The sequence below is a fragment of the Megalops cyprinoides genome, chromosome 21 (genome assembly GCF_013368585.1).
Source record: "Megalops cyprinoides isolate fMegCyp1 chromosome 21, fMegCyp1.pri, whole genome shotgun sequence".
In the NCBI taxonomy this organism is placed as follows: domain Eukaryota; kingdom Metazoa; phylum Chordata; class Actinopteri; order Elopiformes; family Megalopidae; genus Megalops; species Megalops cyprinoides.
Window position 1 is genome coordinate 18,926,363 of NC_050603.1, and position 20,668 is coordinate 18,947,030.

The 20,668-nt window shown below is 43.2% G+C and overlaps 2 protein-coding genes across 2 annotated transcripts; one reads left to right on the forward strand and one right to left on the reverse strand.

Annotated features, from left to right (window-relative positions):
* The first annotated feature begins 1,805 nt into the window (after positions 1–1,805).
* On the forward strand, positions 1,806–5,350 carry LOC118769203 (Krueppel-like factor 10). Its single transcript, XM_036516233.1, has 4 exons — positions 1,806–1,913; positions 3,496–3,720; positions 3,868–4,687; positions 5,039–5,350. The coding sequence occupies exons 1-4, from the start codon at positions 1,872–1,874 to the stop codon at positions 5,302–5,304; spliced, it is 1,353 nt and encodes a 450-aa protein (XP_036372126.1). The 5' UTR covers positions 1,806–1,871; the 3' UTR covers positions 5,305–5,350.
* Positions 5,351–7,462: 2,112 nt separating this feature from the next.
* On the reverse strand, positions 7,463–15,387 carry azin1b (antizyme inhibitor 1b). The gene is made up of 12 exons (XM_036555554.1): positions 15,255–15,387; positions 13,433–13,571; positions 12,666–12,862; positions 12,043–12,216; positions 11,088–11,260; positions 10,558–10,686; positions 10,043–10,124; positions 9,804–9,878; positions 9,336–9,501; positions 9,114–9,229; positions 8,339–8,556; positions 7,463–8,003 (listed from the first exon to the last, which is right to left on the reverse strand). The coding sequence occupies exons 3-12, from the start codon at positions 12,765–12,767 to the stop codon at positions 7,931–7,933; spliced, it is 1,308 nt and encodes a 435-aa protein (XP_036411447.1). The 5' UTR covers positions 12,768–12,862; positions 13,433–13,571; positions 15,255–15,387; the 3' UTR covers positions 7,463–7,930.
* Positions 15,388–20,668: the final 5,281 nt, after the last annotated feature.

Here is a 20,668-nt window from a genome sequence, read left to right on the forward strand (position 1 = left end):
TAATTATGTATATTATTACCATTTCAGCTTAAATTAAAAATATTGTTTTTGAGAATGAATTTGTGCACTTCCTGACATCTTCTGACTCGATTTTCATTCCAATGCTCATTCATAGTTGCAATGTAACCTGTTTTTAAAATGTTTTATCCAACAGGTATTTTGTGAAACCTGTGTTGAATTGTGTTTTAATTTAAACATCTGAAAAAACCTCTCTGCTGCAGGGATGGCTTACAGTAACTAGACAGTGGGTCTCCCTGGGAAAAATGGCTTATAGTTGCCTCACACTATATTTCTTGCTTAAAAGACACTCTCACTGAGAGAAAATTACATCAGCTTAAAGTATTTAATTTTATCCATCTGTACAGCTGAATATTAAGCTGAGGCAATTTATGTTACATACCCTGCCCAGGGGTACAGAAACAATGACTCACTGGATAAATTAACCTTTTGATTACAAGCCCTGCTTCTCAACTACTACAACAACATTGCTGTCCATTTGCAATATGATTAGACCTGGGCGATGATGAGGAGAATCCTCAACAACTGAATGTAATTATAGCAATAAAAACTATACCGTAGATGTGCACAGCAATGCACTGCTCTTGATTGCTTTTAAACAGCATTCCCATCCTTAACCTGACCTTATGTGGTGTGATGAGCTGTCACTCACAAATGACATCCGTTGTGCCACTGACCATACTGTGTCCTGACGCACATTTCTCTCAAACTCTGGGCACAATAGGGGACCCTCTAGTCGGATGTCACATTTAGTAAACATTTATAAAGAAATGGTGGACGTGCCAAATTGGGCTCGCTGAGCTTCCCTGTCTCTCTGCACCTCTCCAGGCAGCAGTTTAATTCTGCAGGCCTTCCAGTCGACCCTGCCAACTACACAGAACAGCAACACATTAGCGTGTTGTATCTGCTTATGGCTTTCCTTGCACACTTGCACACTTAAAAAAAGGCAAGTGGAATACACACACACACACACACACACACACACACACACTGGCCTATAAATGTATGTTTTCAAGGATGATGATTTAAAGGATGATTTCAAAGTGAAAATACAAGCGTACATTTTTTCTCAAATATATGAAAGCTTGCTAATGCTATTTTAACAGTTGCATGTTTAAAAAAGAAACAAATGTGTATGTGATTTTACATGCATATTGTTGTAAAATGTTTTCTATGTGTTCATGAAGAGCACATAGATGAGGCTCGCAAGAAAGTGCTAAAAATAACTATATCTGCACTTAATTACAGCAGAGATGATACAGGAATTTAATGATGCAGCGAAGTACCAGCATCACCGTTACGCGGTACATCTCTTTCACTTTAAAACTCTTCTTTAAGGTAAAATTCAAAGTGCGTCGTTAATATTTCACTGACAACTAAATAAAAATCGTCGTATGATCAGGAGTAGGATGTAATGACTACATTTTATTTAGTTCGCATCTAATGGCTGCTGGACTTTCATTGGTAAGAGAGGGTGTAGTACGTACGTGACTCGGACTTGATGACACCAACATATGAGCCACATACCAGAATAGTCACTGGACTGTCACGCCTTCTGCAGTTTGTAGCACGCCGGTTTCTGAGAATTTTCACGCCACTCCTCAGCCCCTGATCATGCGTGTCGTGCTTTCTTATTGGCTAATGCCTCACACACCTTAACTTGTGATTGGTTTTGGACCGAATTGTGCCACCTCCTCGGCCCCCATGGCTGACATGCTGTTTGAATGGAATTGAGATAAGTTAATGAGAAACATGCTTTGTTACATTTTGCTGGACGGCGACGGTGGGTTAACTGACGACAACGCTCAGGTTGCAACGATCGTTGGATATCGAGTGATACATCGCTTATAAAGATGCTGTCTTGCGTGGCTTCATACTCAGAGTTGGCATATGAGGTAAGCAGTTAGCTGATGTAGGTTGGCTTGTTTTGTGCTATCGAGAAAAGTGTATCTGATTAGTAAATAATCAATGATAACGCGCCTGTGATATAACTTCGTAGCTTTTGTGCTTTAAAAATAAGAAGAGAAACAAATCTATGGATTTTGCAACTGGATTCACATCAGGCATTTTGCTTCATTTAGGCCCGTATGATCAAATGCCCACGCAAATCTGGCAACAGCTTTCTGACATTTCCTTAAACAGGACAATGTAAAATATGAAAAGAAATTTCAGTCATTTAACGTAATAATTGCAAAGCTATTGTAAACACCCATGCCATGACGTAGAACTGTCTGTCAAACCATTTATTCTATTATTATATTCTCCACAACGATGATTGGTTTGCGAATAAATAGGTGAGAGGTTACAACTTTAAAGCTACTTTAGTTCACGTTCTCCTAGTGCTGAAGAACAGCAGCCGGTCATGGGCTGTTCACGTGTACACCCGCTTACTTTGGCACCAATCAGAGGCGACCATTGGAGGCTCAGACACCAATCATATGTCGGCATTAGACGCGGCGATGGGTTTTTTGGCTCCGGATATGCTGGAATGAATCCATTAAGGGACTGGCACGTCACTAATGAAATGACCGAGGGGGACACCCTGGTTGAGTAGTTATTTTTGTTGCAAAGGGTGTGTCCGTATGGGTTGTCGCCAGTGAAATTACTGAAGTAGGCTACTGTACTGTACTGTACTGTATGTACTATATGATTTGTTGTTAAAAAGAAGAGGACACTAACAAAAGCATATCCATATGAATTCTAGTACATATCTTTTTAAAATAATGCTGCAACAATTCTACATGCTTTCTACATACGTTCAGACATACATTCTTAGTAGTTATTAAACAGTTGTGAACTAATTAATTCTAATATGTTTTCCTTAAAATGTAACTATGTCTGTGTAACTGGCATAAATAGGTTAATTTCACAAATGGAAATGCACTTGACAGTCAAGGGCATGTCCTTTAAGCACAAATATTAGTCCCTCCCACTGCAAGGGAGTCATGATTTAACAGGGACATTAATAGACTATGGGTATAGATTTACCAGTGAGTTCTATCTCAGCCCACTCATGTACTGAAGTGGACAGCTTTCTGGAATGCCAAGTTTTTTCTGATCTCTATTGACCTGAAACCTGCTATCAAGCAAGGGGAGCTTTATGATTGTGTGGAGCAAAAGGTGGAGCACCTCACCCTCAGGAAAGGGGAATGTCAGTTTTGTCAGCTCTGGCAATGTGACAGGGGTGATTCCTCCTTGTCCTGGAGGTCCATTGTCCTGAGGGCTTTATAGATCCATCTTAAACAGCAGCTGATTGAGACTCAAAAGCACAATTGACTCAAGTGCCCATCCAGTCAACCACTCAACTTAATTAGGCATGAGCTACAGTGCAGAGCAGAAACCTGATGATCATCAGTGGACACAGCGGCATGGTGTCCATGCATCCTTTGTAGTCAAAAACTGGACTTGGGGCAAGGGGAGTCTCTTGGTCAATAAAGGCGGCATTAGCTAATAAGCTTCCTCTCATTGTGGATTCAGGGCGAGATGATGGAGGTTGGTGTAAGTCACAGAGAAGACAAGAAGAGATGGAGCTGCAGCCTGGAGAACGGGAACATGGAAGAGGTGGAGGCTTTTGTGTCCATGAATTCATGGAAAGCTGAGTGGTGTAGGTTCCGTGACCTACGACCTCTCACGCCCTCCTCAGACACCCCCGAAGAGGACTCCCTTCTGCCCGATCCTGTGGAGGTCCAGGACTCACCATTTGTAAGTGTCTCATCCTCTTGTTTTTATGGATGTAGATCATGACCCCCCTTCTCCAATATTCATATCATCAACCTTCCTCTGAGCACTGTGCCAGTAATCTGTCACTGAACAAATGAAATAACCTTCCTTATTTAAATTTCTTATCAGTGTCTGACACCACCGTACAGTCCTCCAAACTTCGAGGTCATGCGAGCCGCCCCATCTGTGTCACCGGAACCGGTTCAGACCGGTTCGTGTCAGAGCAGAAGGCTGACAGAGGAGAGCACCCCGCCTGCATCCGCGCAGTGCAGGTCTCAGGTCATCAGCGTGATCCGGCACACAGCGGACTCACAGCCGTGCACCTGCAGTACCTGCCCAATCATATGGCGGGAGAGGGACATGTTCTCCAGGAAACGCAGCCCTGACTGGGGTCTGCTGAAGAGGACGACAAGAGAGGGCAGGAGAGGAAACACTGCACCTTCCTCTGGCTGCCTACCTAAGCTATACCCACCACCCTCAAACTCCACTTCCCTGCCTGTGTCTGCTGATCCCCTCCAGGGGTCAGTACCTGGCATCCCTGTTAGTTCTGCCTCAGTGGGAGTTTCCCTAAAGCCTGCCATCTGTCAGATGCTACCTGTGCCCTGCTCCGCCCGTACCATTGTCACAGCCATTATGCCCCCTCCTCCAGCCAATCAGCAGCCAACGGTGTGTCCGACTCTGGTGCTCATGGGAAGCCAGATGCCTGAGGGCCCAGTCATGGTCATCCTCCCTCAGCCTGTGACCTCGAAGCAGCAGCCCGCAGCAGCGCCCCCTGGTGGCACCAGGCTGCTCTCCATTGCTCCCGCACCGGGCTTCACCCCTCCCGTGCAGAGGAGCGGCCAGCAAGTCAGCGTGTCACGTCCTCGCAGCTACATCTGTGCCCACCTGGGGTGTGGCAAGACCTACTTCAAGAGCTCCCACCTCAAAGCCCACACCAGGACGCACACAGGTAACAGAGGTCCTCCGTTCCAAAGGGGACATTGGAAGCTGCCGTCACTCAGTTTTAGCAATATCCCAGATGCCCTTTTTGTAATGTTAACAAAGCTTACACACACAAGCACACACACACAGACGCACATGCACACGCAGTATGGGGAAATATACAGTAAATAAATATGGAGGGTGTCTGATTGGTCTAGCTCCAAATTAAGTTGTTTGCTTTCTGTCTTTGTTACGCATGAAAACCATTTGTACTTAAACACACTGTACTACTAAACCACAATGGGACAAAATGTTTAAAGGATGACTGTTCTGCACAGCTTTGTTGATGACACAGAACCCCCCCCCCATCCCCCCACAGGAGAGAAGCCATTTGTCTGCAGTTGGGAGGGGTGTGAGAGACGGTTCGCCCGCTCTGACGAGCTGTCCCGCCACCGGCGCTCGCACACGGGGGAGAAGCGATTCGCCTGCGCCGTGTGCCACAGCCGCTTCATGCGCAGCGACCACCTCTCCAAGCATGCCCGCCGCCACCTGTCTGCCAGGAGGGCGCCCAGCTGGCAGCTGGGGGCCCGCCGCCTCAGCGCCCTGCCGCCTTTCGCCGCTGTCTGCCCCGTGCCTTTGGCCTGAGTTTGCAAATGGTCGGATGGGGGAGGACAGGGGTGCCCGCAAAACAAACGCCCCACGGACTCCTGCGGGGCTCTGAGGAAACCTTGCACACGGTGTAAATTGCACTCAGAGGCCGGACTTGAGTTTGTTTGGACTTTTGAGCCCGTTTTCCCTGCTCTTAACTCTGTCCCCGGTGTTGAAAGGGTTTGGCTGTCCAGTGTTTTACACTTTTCCTGTGTATATGACTGTCTGTTACTTGTCTACAGTGGTTTCTATACCAGAGCTGGCCTTACTGTTTGCACCACCATTAGAGGTGGCTTTGCCATCCTATTTTGCACCACCTCAGGGGCTAGGTCCTGTTTCTGACAATGACCTCAGACTGTCCTCCCACAATGCTTCACACCAGTCCTCACTGCTCCCATGGTAACAGTGATTAGCCACATGTTTTGCTGCAGCAATGGTGCATTGCAGTATTTCTGCCTCTGTCCTCTAAACAAACGCTGCAGTTTTAACAGATGGGGAACAGATTGTGAAATAGCAGGAAAGTTAAGTGACGGTGTTACAAGCTTAATGATGAAGAGCACATGAACTGAAGCACTGACAAGGAGGACAGCCCAGAGTCAAATCAATTTGACCTCAGTGTAGTTTTTAGACTTCTTCACTTTGTATCTTGTCGTATTTGTTAATGAAATAGTGTTCTTTGGTTCTACCAGTAGGAGAAATACCTGTTCAGTTCAGTGTGTAAACCATGACCAAAACCAGATGTACTCAAATGTAGCAAAAGGCCTAGTCTAGGGACACGTGTGAAGATTTTTGTTCAAAATTCTATGAAGCGAATTGAAACTTTAAAAACACAAGTGTTTTGTGGTGGTTTAATTTTGTTCATTGGTTTGAAAATGTTTCAACTGTGATGATCTGACCAAGTCAATGTAATGAATAAATGTCAGCTAGTTTGTGTCACAACTGCCAGCAAATGGCTCCCTTTTTTACATCAACAACTTTGCAAAATCCTTTTTACAGCATATTTTTTTGTCAAAGGAAATAAAGCCTTTTTGCAAGAACAAGACTGAAGTGTTATTCTGTTGGAAGGGTTGATAGGAGAACTGAACAACAGGTGCCCTAATAGATGCTTAAGTTGAGTGTGTACATCGCTCATCCAGGTATCTTTACACTAGAACATGGACAGAAAGCTGACATTGTGAGAACATTAGTTGTGCCCCACTCAATGTGCTACAAAAATAAGAACCATGTTCGTGTTTGCCTGATTTAGTACACGGTGCACTGATAAAAATAACACAGTTCATGATTTGCATGAGCAAAGTGCACTCAATTACAAAAAGCACATCAGCCCTGTCAGAGATTTATTAAGTTAAACAATTTCATTACTTCATCCAGCACAATTTTACAGACAAATATACACTATGGTCCATTAGTGCCGTAGACAAAATGTATTTTACATTAAAGCTTGCATCTTTTTCTCCATGGAAGAGTTTAAAAATAGCAGACAGTTAAACTACCACATTGGAACACTACAGGGCTATAGTTCCAAACAGTGACATGCACCTGAGTTGAACTCATCACTTGGAGGTAATGTCCTTACAGACCTCCTTCCTGTCGGGGGTGCTCTTCTGATCTAACAACATTCACCATCACGTTTCCTAAAACACTTACTCTACGCCAACCAAAGCACGTTCAGGAACAACGAGGTGGGAACGACCACGCCACTCAGATCTCTGGCTCAAGCTTTTTATAGTCGTCCTCTTTGCAACATAAACAAGAACAGCCTTCTACTCTGTACAGAACTCAATTACCCATCAGTCACCTGACCGTACACAACTCAATTACCAATCAGCCACCTGGCAAACAGCCACTACAGTCTGAAAGCCACTTTGAGAAGACTACTTCCCAAGCCCCGCACACAGAAGGTCAAGATACTGGCATTCTGAGGTACAATGAAAACTTCAAATGAGGCCTTGTTAAAAGGCAGCACTTCAAAAAAAAAATCAATATTTTTTCTAACGTTTTTTCTAAAGTTTTTGTACAACTTAGATTTTTAAATGAAGGTAACCAAACTGATACAATGTTAGCTGGCATCTTGAATGGGTTGAGTTTTCATGGAAAAATGAGAAAAATGTTTTGAACTGCTTTATTGCACTAGATAATGCTAAAGATTTTTGATTAGATTTTTGAATTATATGTTCAAATCAGACCAGACTGGATTTCTAGAAAACTGCAATATATGGGGCAGACAACTGACTTAAATTGTGGTCATATGACAAGTATGAACATCATAAGCCTACAGGTATGTGAACTGAAAAAGAAAGAACCCAGTTTATGGGTTATCTCTGCTAGATCATCCATTTTGTTTGCGTATTTCATTAGATTAATTTCAGATGGGTTTGCTGGACACCATATTAGCTTTTCTTTCAAATAGAAAAATATAGCTGTGAATCCAGTGTTGACACATTCTCTCTCTTCTCTGTAGAGAACACTCTTCTTCATATTCTTAAGGTGGAAACACTGCTAGGGGCTTCCTTCAGGGTCATTCCACCTCTGGAATGATGACCCGACAAATTCTGGGGACATCATGGGTTGGAGAACCACTCCGATGTCACAATGGACTAGGGTGACTGTGTCCTCCCATGAGCTAGAAGCAGTATGGCACCAATAACGTATTCAAAGTGCTGTCCAAGTTGATTCCAGCTTCCTGCATCTCGTACCTGTGGATCAACACAAATGAGGAAGAGCTAAACTCCATATTCTGTATAGACCTCCATGTTGTCTTTAGTTTTGTCTGCAAATGGAAAGTTTTTATTCCTACCACAATTACAAGCTTTGCCCTTTGTTCAAATTATTGTGCAATATGCATTACCAGTTTGTATTAAAACGACAGAGTCTTTTGCCACTGCATTATTCAGTAAACTTGAAAACAATAAGCATGCTTTCATGTTTCTCTACCAATGGAACTGAAAGAACAAACAATCCAATTTAAAAGTGTATTTAATGCACTCATCTCTCATCTCCAGTGCTGTTTGTGTATATGTGGAGCGCTCACCAGTCTTCTGCAGTGACGATGTAGTAGACAGGAGGTTTCTGTATCGCTGTGCAGCTAGACGGCTCCCCCAGACTGCCGGTCCCCATGTTGCTGAAGATGACCCAGTCTCCAACACTCAGCTCGGGCAGAAGGAGGCGCTCCACCACCCGGTCCAGCCCGTCGCACGAGGGCCCCCACAGGCTGCTGACAAACAACGGCTCCGCCCCCCTCGCAGATTTCTGGGATGGAAGACACAAACGCAGCACTTCACAACACAGACTCCTCCAGCCACATGCAGCCTAGCCAGTGCTGACCCCCAGCTTCTTTCCACTGGCACGTATCCAGGTGCACTTAAACGCTGCCATGCTAAAAAAACTCCACGGTTTACAGCGAGGTGCGGGAGGCTAAAAACTAGCTACGTGTGAATGAAAAAAACAGAGGCGAAAACTACTGATTTTCAACCACTACTGACCAAACTCTGGAACTCTCCGTCAAGTTGCATCATTTTTCCTCCAAGACAGCTAGCTGCTACTAAGTAACCAGGTATTAGCTCCAGTTGCACGAGTTGCTAGCTGTTCCCCACTGTGAGAAGTAGGGTGTAAAAAGGTAGACATCCAATGTCCTTCCATACCTAACTGTACCTCCAAATACCAGAGTAAGAGAACACAGTTTAATTTTTGGATGGTCCATGTATGCTGGGGTCAAAGGAGCCAAGTTATTTGTCTTTTCCTGCCGAGATAAGCTCGAAATCCATTTAGCTGGCCTTCTGATTCACCACTGTCACCTGTGCACTCACCTTGTGAACTGATGGAGCTGGGATTGTGTCCTCCAGCAACTTGATGGCAAAAGACCCGTACACCCCATCGTTCATGTAGTACAGGAAATCCGGCTCGTTGCCCGGGGACATCCCATCTGAGAATGAATCGGATAAAACCACGTGAGACAGCGAGAGGGCAAAAGCTGCCTATTATACATTATAATGCAGGTTGCGTCCCCTCTGAACAGGGACATGGCTAACCTGGAGGCTGGCCATGTTGGTCCTGGCCCACCGCTTTCTTGCCAATGATGGTGACCGCCAGGGTGAAGCAGGAGGACACATAGTAGCTCCCGGGCTCGGCCATGATGTGCACTCCGGACAGAGCAGGGAAATAAAGGTCAAGCAGCGGCCCAATGGCGGACGCAATCTGTGCATGATGGACAGGGAGAACAGACCACATTAAAACCACAGGTGTAGAATGACTGACCACATTACAGAAGGGTTACTTACGTAATAAAACTGTGAGACATTATGTGAGATGAGACTGAACGTAAGATTTTGGCTCAAATTCTCTCTCCTTATGACAAATATGCATTATCATTGTCATACTATTATTGTCAACAAAAAAACCAGCATATAAAATTTAAAAACTCTTTTAAAAGGAAAACCTTCAATGCTTAAAATAGGTGACACATTGGACTTCGAAGTTCCAGGAAAACCCCAAAGTACCTGTTCCAACTGGCCCTCTGACCCACTGAACCCCCCACCAATGTCCAGGATCTTCATGTCAAAGCCAAACTCCTCCTGTAGGACACGATGCAGAGACAAACAAGTAAATCAACTGGAACGCTGGCACGATGTAAGCGGTAAAAAGTCAGTATTAGGATAATCCAGCTTCCCCACATTCTGCTGAAAAGCATCACCTTATTTACTCCCACCCACCACCGGCCCACCCAGCAGCCACTCACCCCCATGTCAAACACACAGCGGGCGTCAGACAGCGCGTGGGAGTACGCCTGCAGGCTGCTGCAGGAGGCGGGCACGTGAAACCTGGCAGGAGAGAGAGAGTGTGTGAGTGAGAGACAGAGAGAGAGTGAGAGACAGTAAATGAGAGGGAGTGAGTCAGAGAGAGAAAGAAAAGGAACAATGAAATGAAACACAGGTGTAATTACTCCAATGGAAAGGACCTGTTAAAAGGGATCCAGGGTATTCTAGAGAGAGATAAAATAAAACTGAGGAAAAAGTCTTTGTCTGACAGGCCAAGCATTTATATACATGCCTCGTGTGGGCCACTGGCTTAGCGTTTCCTTGGCATGTCCAAGGAAATGCTAAGCTATGTCTACATTATCTCTGGGGTACCTGCCAGAACAGTTAAAATTAATAACAAGTTGGACATCTGTAAGGAAAATGAGTGACAAATGAAAAGAGAAAAAGCTCCAGGTGACCTTTGACCCCCCCCCCTTAAAAGAGCTAACAGACTCACTTGACTCCCACCACCTGCAAGCCCAGCTCCCGGGCACACTGCAGCAGGTGTCTGCAGCTCTTCAGCGTGCAGCCAAAGGGCATGCTCGTCTCCTCCGCCGCAGTCGCCGTGGCCACCTGCAGCAACAGCCTAAGGACAGAAGCACAGGCCTACATAACCAATGGTGCCATCGACAGCATTAAAGCCCGTCCTTTTAGACCCGGTCCAAAACTCAAAAGTTTCACACTGCATTTTTTCTTTGCTCGCCAGACACCCCTATACAGAGCTATCTACACAGATTACAAACCATAAATTTATTCAGCTGGATATTTACTGAATCAATCTGGGTTATGTGCCTTTCTCAAGGGTAAAACAGTTACCCCACCTTATTTCAAGTTATTCTAAGACAACGGTGTACAGGACCAAAAATAAGTTTCAACGCATTGAACGTGTTCTAGGGGCCGCTTGTTTAAACAGTGTCCTGGATATTGCAGACTCGTGCTGGGGAAACCCCGGGCCTACATGTGCTCTGTAAAATGGCAGACGTGTACCTGGCGGCGGGGTGACACCGTGCGATCTTACGCAGCTCCGTCTCGCTGTCGCACACCAGCAGGTGGACACCGGTCTTGGCGGCGTGCCTGACGTGGGAGAGCTGCTTGCAGGGAGCGCCGCAGACGATGCTCTCTGGAGGCACGCCGTAGCTCAGCACCTGCTCCACCTCGCTCTGACACGGGAGAACACGCGTGAGCAGCACACACGCCACGCACCTACACAACCGCACCAGAATAAAACTAGGGCTGCTTTAACCAATAAAAACCGTTCTTAAAACATCCACCTGTACTATAACTTTCATTTCCAAGAAGTCTTTTTATACTTTTATTCTGACAGCCACTGGTTTACTTTTTGTGCACATGTGCCTTTTTCTGTGACGTGCGCAAATACACCAGAAAAATCCATGAGCCGACTTGTTACTTGTGTGTTACTGCAGTTGCCTTTGTCAGTAGGATACAGGCACATCTTACTTTTAAGATACGAGGCTGCGTCTGGCAATACACTTTACTGAGGCTGGCATACACTTCTCCAGTAGGTGGTGCAATTTCTCAATTTTCTTAGGGGCAAAGCGCTCTAGAGGTCACATGACAATGAGCCTTCTGTGTATTTGTCATACTTCTGAAAGCAGAACATTTTGCCCTTGATGAATCTCTTTATATTTTTTAAAAGCACCTTTATGCTGTCTAACAAATTTTATATAACCATATTTATACATGTAAATAATATATTTTTATTGGTTGCTGCTGCTAATAAGCTTTATTTTTAATTTGCCCATCTCCCTCCATGTTTTACTACAGTGAAGTAGCTGTGATGTTCACTTAGGAATACCTACTAGGTTATATCAAACTGTTTTACTCATACGAAAAAGAAAATATATCTTGAGCAGATGTGAGATATTGGAATGAAAGAGACTGTGTGTGTGTGTGTGTGTGTGTGTGTGTGTGTGTGAATCACCTTGCTGGCGCACACAAAGGCAGCGCCGAGGGCGGCCAGCACGTCAATGACCACCGGGCTGCTGTTGCATGCGACCGTGTAGAAGGGCCGGACCCGGGCCATGTGGGAGTGCCAGAGGACATGCTGTCGCATCAGGGCGCCAAGGTCAGCCACGAAAAACGCGTTCTTCTCAGCCTGCAAGACACAACGCACCAGACCTGAGTCCACACAGGCGCACACACACTCACCAATGGCACTAAAATGTGCTGAGCTGGAGTGGACTGACGCACAAACAGCAGACAGGACTAAACCCGGGTCTGAATCTGTCCGCCACCCCGGTTAATCGGTTACCTCAACAAACAGGAACGAGCTAAAAGACAAGTTAATTTTTGGAACTCTTATCTGCAACTTCGGTGAACGGGAGGGGATGATTATCGAGTCAGCCACTAATACAAAAGCTTGTTCCCCACCCCTGTGGGTTCTGCTGTCAGGTGGCTGACCGACGGCGCTTATTGGTCAAGTACAAACAGAAGTTCGGAGACAGAGTCCGTGTTACTGAAGCGAATAAGCGCTCCGGCAATCATTTTCCCAGTCTCACCGATTATGCAGATATTCATGTGTAATGCATTTACTGCTGCACTCACCAGAGTTTGTTCGTGAATGCGGTCGTCGATGACATCATCAACGGTCACCCCTCTGTCCAACACGTTAATGGTGTAGACTGGTTCGTCAGCAAGGACTTTCATCTCAACCGTGTTCCGCAAATCAGCCAACCACAAAGAGAGCTGTCCAGAGTCAGAGTCGACGCCGAGCTGCTGGGGTCCTGCAGGTCTGCATTAAACTGCAGAGAAGAGGGAGAGAATCACCATGCAGGCAATGCAAGACACCTGATTCCCAAACCCTCCGTATAGCAGTAATTCAATTGTACTGTACATATGAGAAAACACACAGAATCTACTTGTCTGAAAAATTAATAAAATTTATTCCTCCAACATAGACTATACATGTTACAAATGATTGTCTGTTGTCTTGCATGGGTGATAGACCCTGTCTGAAACAAGATATCCATACTCGTGAGGACTTGAAAATGAATGTCAGAATAACAAATACAAGTGTATAACACTTTTCATTTTATACAGGTGAAACTTACTAAAGCACATTGGCTTTGACTGGAAAGCATGTACTGACAAATTACTTTAGCAAAAACAAAATTGTGTTATTTTAACGTGCTACAACACAAACACTAAAAGGTGGGAGACTCCCAAATGCCTGGGGGCAAAAAATGCCTTGCTTTACTCCAGTTACAAAAATGAGGAGGTAGACTCTAAAGCAAAAGACCAACCGTCCTGATTGCGTGACCTCAACATACAGTGCGTGACATATGGGAAAAGACAGACAGATCGCCACTCACATGGTCAGGAGATGGACCACTTCCTCTATCAGCTGGGGTCCCAAGGCGGCTTGGCATTGAAGTCAAACTGCTCCCGCTGAAGGACCGCCCCTTGGCCTTGTGGGTAGTTTTCAAACACCTGTGCAGACAGTGGTGTGCCCTAGGGAAGACATTAAAGATTTAACAAAAGGGATGGTCATCGTACGCAAGCCCAATAACGGACAATAAGCATGAAAAAAAATGTAATTAGTTTTTGACAACAGCCCAAACAGTCTCTGTGCTGTGATAGTGGAGTTTATTCTGATAAAAAAATATTCCACTCACGGGCTAAGTGACTTAGCCTGCACACATACAATATCCCCTTTCATACTAGTTTGCACAAAATGTAAATGGGTATGGTAATACGCTCAAATTCGATTCAGGAACATGGTGTGTATACGTATTTGCAAAAATACTTATACATTACAGCCATTTACCAGATGTTCTTATCCAGAGCGAATTACATTGGTTGTATAAAGTTGTGTTTCAGATGTTCTGAACAGTTCACCTATGATACAGTTAAGCTATGTACACTGGCAAAGCAGATGCCTTTATTCAGTGCGATTAGGACGCCTTCAGTAACTCTGTGCATGTGACAGTCTGCACCCCAAATATACACACAGGATTTATAGTGGGGGAACGCTGGATGGGTTTAGATTGTGCAAAGTCAGCACACTTCACCACAAATACCAATAGTCTTCCATCATAATAATTGTCCTATAATTAAAGTATGATATCAAATTAAAAAGCAGTAAGGTATATCAAAGGAGATATTCCTGCACTGTATAGAGAATGGCGCAAGTTAAGGCGCTTCGTTAGTTTGATTGACACATGCCGGCGATGGGGGCAGGTCTCGCTGTTTATGGATTAGCTTCCGCACATGAATAAATTATCAAGCCAGGTGACTGTGCCCGCTGTTTAAACTACGGTAGCCACAGTTTACAGTAAAGGCATGGCTCGATTCAAACAAAATGCTTCAACTGTTGCCGGTGGGCGTTTCAAGGACTTAGCTTGCTAAGAGGGAAAGTTACGATCCTGCCCTAGAGCATGTCCATAATTTAAACATTGGCATTGCAATCTAATGTTTGATACTGTTGCAAAACTGTAACGCAGGTAAAGTGAGTTAAAGCCGCCAGACGCTGTTTAGTTACATTTTACTGCGCATGTCAAACTATTCGCACACCGTAATAAATTTCAGATAGCCAGCAAGCACCTTCCTCTTTCTGAGAATGAGCGTTCAAAGCAACGGTAAAATTTCACACTCTCACCGACAAAGGAAAATATTCTACAAATACGATAAAAAACTTGAATGCATTCCATAGATGTCCCTTCAAAATGTACTAGACTGACTCGCTTGCTAACCTGTTCAGTTACTACCTAGCTAGCTCAAACACGCTCAATAGGAATACCTATTACGGCATGACAGTCATGTCACAAGTCATGACAGAAAATCAGATTTTCCAATATTTCGCCAGACTAGCTAACCAGCTTTACTACATCTGCCATCAGTTAAAATAGCTAACTAGTCATTTCACATCTTTACACAAACACGTAATATTAACATTTGCAACGTGGCTAGCTAGAAAGGTGAGTTAAGTGAATATCTAACGTTGCAAGCTGCCACAACCGCAAACGATTCACTCCAATCGCCATGTTGCGAGTTAGCTGGACTGGCTAACGACGTTAGCTTCTCCTCTCCTAGCGCTACTCCAGTTGCAGCACCATGCGGACGCTGCTTCCTAGCAAGCCAGCTGACCAACACACCATTAAAAAACGGATTACAGCAAACCAGCGAGCTACTTACGCGAGATGACGGCCAAAATGTTTTGGCAAAGCGCCTTCTCTTTTTGGGCGGAATTTTTAAAGAGTAGTGGGTATACCAGTGTAAGAAATAAAAGAGGCCAGATTTGCCATACGCCTTCACTGAAGGATCAGCTGCGAATGTATGACCGCACTCGTTCAGTGAAGTTCAGCTGAGTGATGGGCGGGGTTTATCCAGTGACCAGGGCTAATACGTTACTATGTCTGAGAGCGGCTTTCCCTAGGAATATGTAATATAATTGTAATGTACTTGTAATTGTGCACTTTTTTCAGCCTGCGCAGAGAGCGAACTATAGTCATCACAGATTATTAAAAAACTGTAAGATGTATATATCACTTGCGTATTGTGCGATTCATAAGAGAAACTGTCATTTGTATTAGTTTTAACTTGAACATAGACATGTGCACGATAAAGCCAACTTTAGACCAGTATCTGCACCTACCATTTGATTTAGACTGGTATGCTGCATCTTGACACGAAAGCTTGCTAAGTAACACAATGATTCAAAACAAAACAAAACAAAACAGAAAATCTATGCTATTAAGACTGTGGTGTAATGTTACAAAACTACCACGAGCAATGCGAATACTGTGCAGATGCATTTTCTGTGACAGGTCGAAAACGTAACAAATATAGCATACTGATTTCATTGTATTTATACAGATGTTAAATATTCATGTTATTGTACTTTAAATATGCTATATTTACCTTTGTATCCCGTCATACAAACTGCATCTGTACAAACGTCATCTGTACAGTTTCTATGACAGGTCACAAAAGAAACAAATATGGCATATTTCCAATACAGTACAATAACATCAATATTTCAGACATGAACAGGCATTTTAAATGTACATACCCAAGATAGTAGTAGTGAACAACAGAGGTGGTTTTCGCTCAGAACTATCTGTGGTGTGGAAAATTTGTAAAAAAAGTTTAATCCTGGTGGTTGGTCTTCTCTGAGGTCAAACTTGATTACAATTGTCTTATTTCTCTTGTAGAATTGATGGGTGAAGTGTGCAGTGTTGTAATGGTCTGGTGTTTCTCCGATGATTTTAAAATTTGGTCGCTTTTGGCTTTACCGAATACACGTCAAGACCCTCGGTTGTCATCTGATGACTTTGCATCTAGAATTACTCCTTCCTCCAGTCAGATGAATACGGAGTGCAAGTCCTGGTCAGGCTTACTTGTGTAAGGGTTCGACAAGTGGGTTTGGTCTCTGTGAGCTGGCAAAAATCCATAGACTGTTTATGTAGTCATTTATTAACATTGACAAGGAAAAGCAGCAGAGCCATTTGTTGTCTCTAGGCCATTGATCAGAGTAGAAAGTCACAAGAGGTGTTGTTAAAACCTTCACCAGGCAAAACATATCAAGGCATCTAAGCCTACATTTCCATCGCTGCAGATGTGGCATGACCACTAAACACTTTGAACTGAAGTGTTTCAAAGTGTTTGAATCCTGACCAGTTTTTCCACTGAAGTACAAATGTTTTAGCATGAAAATTGTAGGTTTACTTGCTGCGGAAATCACAAGTACTGCTGATGCATAATCCTGGCTGTTAAAGGAGACTGAGTTAAACAGAGTTCCACAGTCTTTTGCACACAGTCAGTAGGATGGTAAATATTTTTCACAACACAACATACAGACCACTGATCCAAGTCTGAAGCAAACTAACAAGAAAGGATCTATTAATCTGTGAACTGTTGTATGGAGTGCAACAGAATAGACCTTTGCTACCACTGCAACATAGCCTATCACCAGTTTTCTGGAGGACAACAAACTTCCTGCTGACCTTTGTCATGCACTAATGCGCTTTTGTAATTAATTCTAGGTGATTGTTTACTCACATAATCCATAGTGATGTAACATAGGGACACTTTGTTACTGTGTGGTTCTTGGAAAAACTGCTGAAGTGGGAACAAGATTTTGCTCTGCATGAAAATCTAATATCATACTGTACGTGTAGGATAGTGTCAATTTCATTTCAAATGTCACGGAGGTCTATATAATTATCCATTAATACTGTTCCATATGAATTATTATGGCCTGGCTGCAAAGTATCTTTATATTCGAAACAACATAAGTGGGGTTACGTGTCAGCTTCTTACTAAACTATTAACAATACCACTACATGGATTCTGAGTCCCCTTTCAGATAATAACATAACACATCTTTCAGATGGCAATGTATTTAATTCATATAATTTCTCTGTAAAAAGTACCTGGGACATTGCATGCAAATAGAATTATGTTTAACACTGGAGTATTTTTTCTCTGTTTCATGTGAATGTAAGAGATATTTATTCCTGCATGTGTATATTTAATCTAAGCTACATCTGATAATGTTTCTTTTGGTTTTTTTAAGCCTGACTAGAATTTTTTACACAAAATCATGAAGCAGTTGTTCCTGGATATTGTTGTTGTAAGACTGCAGACACGTCCTTAAAGAACATACAGCAAATGTGTGAACAAAAACATTAAAGGTCACTGTCACTGTGTGTGACTGTATGTGTTTGTTTTCATGTCTTTCTATAAAAGGTCACTGTCACTGTGTGTAACTATGTGTTTATTTTCACGTCTTTTTTGTTTGAGGCTAAAAATAAAAATAACTAAAAATAACATACAAGGGCTTACTTGTAATGTCAGCTGACGGCAAGACCATGGGAACATAATACCCAATTGTTGTGACTTGGAGCCTGTAGGAATGCATTTTCATTTCATTCAATTTTATGCCTGTTCCCAAAGACTATGAAGACCAATAGTAAATCTAATAGCACATACAAGCTAAAGTTGCTTTTGGTTAGAAATAGAAAAAAAACAGCATTGGATCCCTATTGTTTTGGACTACAATGTGCTGTTGTCACTCAGTGTGCCCGCTGTCAAGATCTGTATGCCAGCTGCTGCAAGTGGTAAATCAGCTGCAAGTATTGTGCACCCAGAATTCCCATCCACCACCAGGAACCAGGTTACATCAGAGTCCTGACACCTCAGGTCCATGAATCTGAAACCCTATGCCGTCTGTGGGACCCCTGTCTGGGTTGCATTTCTTTTTAAATTCAGGGTTTAACTTTAGCTCAGAATCTGTGCAGCTGGTATTCATGAGGCTGCACTGTGTTACCAGAGGGAAACATTCCCTGTAGGTTTCTGCAAAACATTTATTTATCGTTTTACTGTTCAAGTTTGTGATCCACCAAAGGCAGTGCATCTGAAGTTTTTTCCTGGATGTGTAGAAACCCATTCCAGACATATTGGCCACATTAAACAATGGAGCAAAGTAACAGAGCAAACACTTTTATCATAGCTTATGTAATGAGTGAGAGACTGAAAGGTATTGTGTATGTTTGTGTGGACATAATACAGCACATTGTAGCGTGCAATAAAACAATAAAAATAAAGCAACAAAAAATGCAAGTCATGCCACATTAAGTTGGGAGGACACACTGAGTGTGTAATGATTCTTGATGGTAGAAACTACGTCTTTCCCTTCAAATTTTGCTTTAATATTAAAGCTCTGTACTTCTTCACCCCATTAAACAGGGAGTATTTTCACTTGTTGGACGCAGTCCACAAAATGTCAGAATGTGCATCTACCTAAAGAGCCCTCTGTGGCCTTTGCGTGTGTGGTAATTTACTGTGTTTTTTGAACTTTCATGACCCGTTTTATTGGCGCTTGCATCTGAACTCCAGCCCCAAAGTACATAGTTTGAAAACAATGGCAGAAGCACATTAAACCCTCCAATGGTTGCCATGGTGTTTTTGAACAGTGGAGGATTAGTTTTTTTGCAAATGCAAAGGGAAAACTATTTCATCTGATGTCTGTAGATTGGTAATGTTACCAACTATTGAAAAATACAATATCTATCTATCTTTCTCTCTATATAATATATACATTCAAATATAGAGTTTCCCCAGACTTTGATATTTCCCATCATGCTTTTTGTATTGTTGCCCTATCTGTAGATTATCAAGCCAACAACAGTCAGGATAAGGTCCAACAGTAACTCCCTTCACTGCCGCCATTTGTACCTCTCATGTCACCTCTACAATACTCGCCCATTATATTGTATTGCAGGTGTCATCACATTGTACACAAAGTAGTTCAATTTTTTTGCAAGTTAAACCAGAGATTCTCTGTATTATGTAACCAAATGATTTATGTTCACCAGCTGCCCCACTGAGATCCTCTTCCTGCCTTTGTCACACTCTTTCCAAGAGACGCAATGGTTGGCTGGGCATTGATTTTGGCCCCAGATGCTCAGTGGACCTTCTCACTGCTGCATCTGTACATGCTGCCAAACTACTTGGCAAACATTACCTGGGATGGATCTGACTTGATGTTAAAAGTCTTCACCATTTTTGTCATTGAATCTTGAGAAGATCAGACACAAAATGACATTTCACATTGTACTAGGTTACACAAAAAACAGGAGACAAAGACAAGGAATTAGCAAATTAAGAGTACAACAGAATATACAACAAAACCAGGCTTACACAGTAAGTAAATCCTTGAAGAATGAGTTCAAAGCGACCCTGGTCACAGACTGAAAGGTTTGGAGAACCAGCATGTAGTATCCATATTTGTCAGGTTAGTGCCTGCATCCAGATTTGTCTATCCTCACAGGCATAGTGGGTTGTGATTTTGTTACAGGTCTGACTCAGCCAATTAGCAACTCATGGGCTGATTACCCATCATCCTCAGCGATGTGTGTGCCTGTTTGCAAGGCCACTGCTGTCCAAGGTCCTGAAATTATGTGCTTTAGAAAGTACAAGAAACACCTGAAAAAACACTTAGCAGATGTCCTTGTCAAGGGCATGCATTCTGCACTTAACATTTTGTGTATTGCTCAGTTAAGCAACTGGATATTTCAGATTATACATCTTGCTCAGTTGTACAACTGCATTGGCTCACCTGGGATTTGAATCTGCAGTATTCTTTCCTATTCTGCTCCCCAACCCCTGCTGTAATTACGCAGAACTTCAACCATAAGTAAATTGGGCTTTCCTTGGAATTCCTGATGGCTTGGTCAGCACTGCAATGCAGCAATGTCTCTAACCCTCTCAACAAATGAACAGTTTCTGCTTATTGGTACTGTTCCTGGAAGTGTTGCTCAGCAAGAAACCTCCCCTAAACAATTACATAAAAATAAAAAAAAATATCTCAGCATACCACAGAGGAAGTACAAATGATGTCCTCCATTCTTCATGACCTCTGACCTATGTGTTTGTGGTAACTACTGGAATCATGGAGTGATTTCATGATACATGTAGTTGCGATGTGAGAAGGGGCCGCATGGCACTTCTTGTGACACAATGTGATAGGAACACACTCACTACCACACATAAGCAGCACAGATTCAGTGATACTTGTATTATCAGGATCGCTTATTTCCACAACA

What these genes read in the sequence shown, in the direction of transcription:
- LOC118769203 (XM_036516233.1), top strand. Translation starts at nt 1,872, where the DNA reads ATGCTGTCTTGCGTGGCTTCATACTCAGAGTTGGCATATGAG. An exon ending in ACTCAGAGTTGGCATATGAG is followed by an intron (nt 1,914 to 3,495) that starts GTAAGCAGTTAG and finishes TTGTGGATTCAG; the next exon opens with GGCGAGATGATGGAGGTTGG. An exon ending in CCACACCAGGACGCACACAG is followed by an intron (nt 4,688 to 5,038) that starts GTAACAGAGGTC and finishes ATCCCCCCACAG; the next exon opens with GAGAGAAGCCATTTGTCTGC.
- azin1b (XM_036555554.1), bottom strand. Translation starts at nt 12,767, where the DNA reads ATGAAAGTCCTTGCTGACGAACCAGTCTACACCATTAACGTGTTGGAC. An exon ending in GCATTCACGAACAAACTCTG is followed by an intron (nt 12,217 to 12,665) that starts GTGAGTGCAGCA and finishes TGTGTCTTGCAG; the next exon opens with GCTGAGAAGAACGCGTTTTT. An exon ending in CAGCTCCATCAGTTCACAAG is followed by an intron (nt 8,557 to 9,113) that starts GTGAGTGCACAG and finishes CTTCCATCCCAG; the next exon opens with AAATCTGCGAGGGGGGCGGA.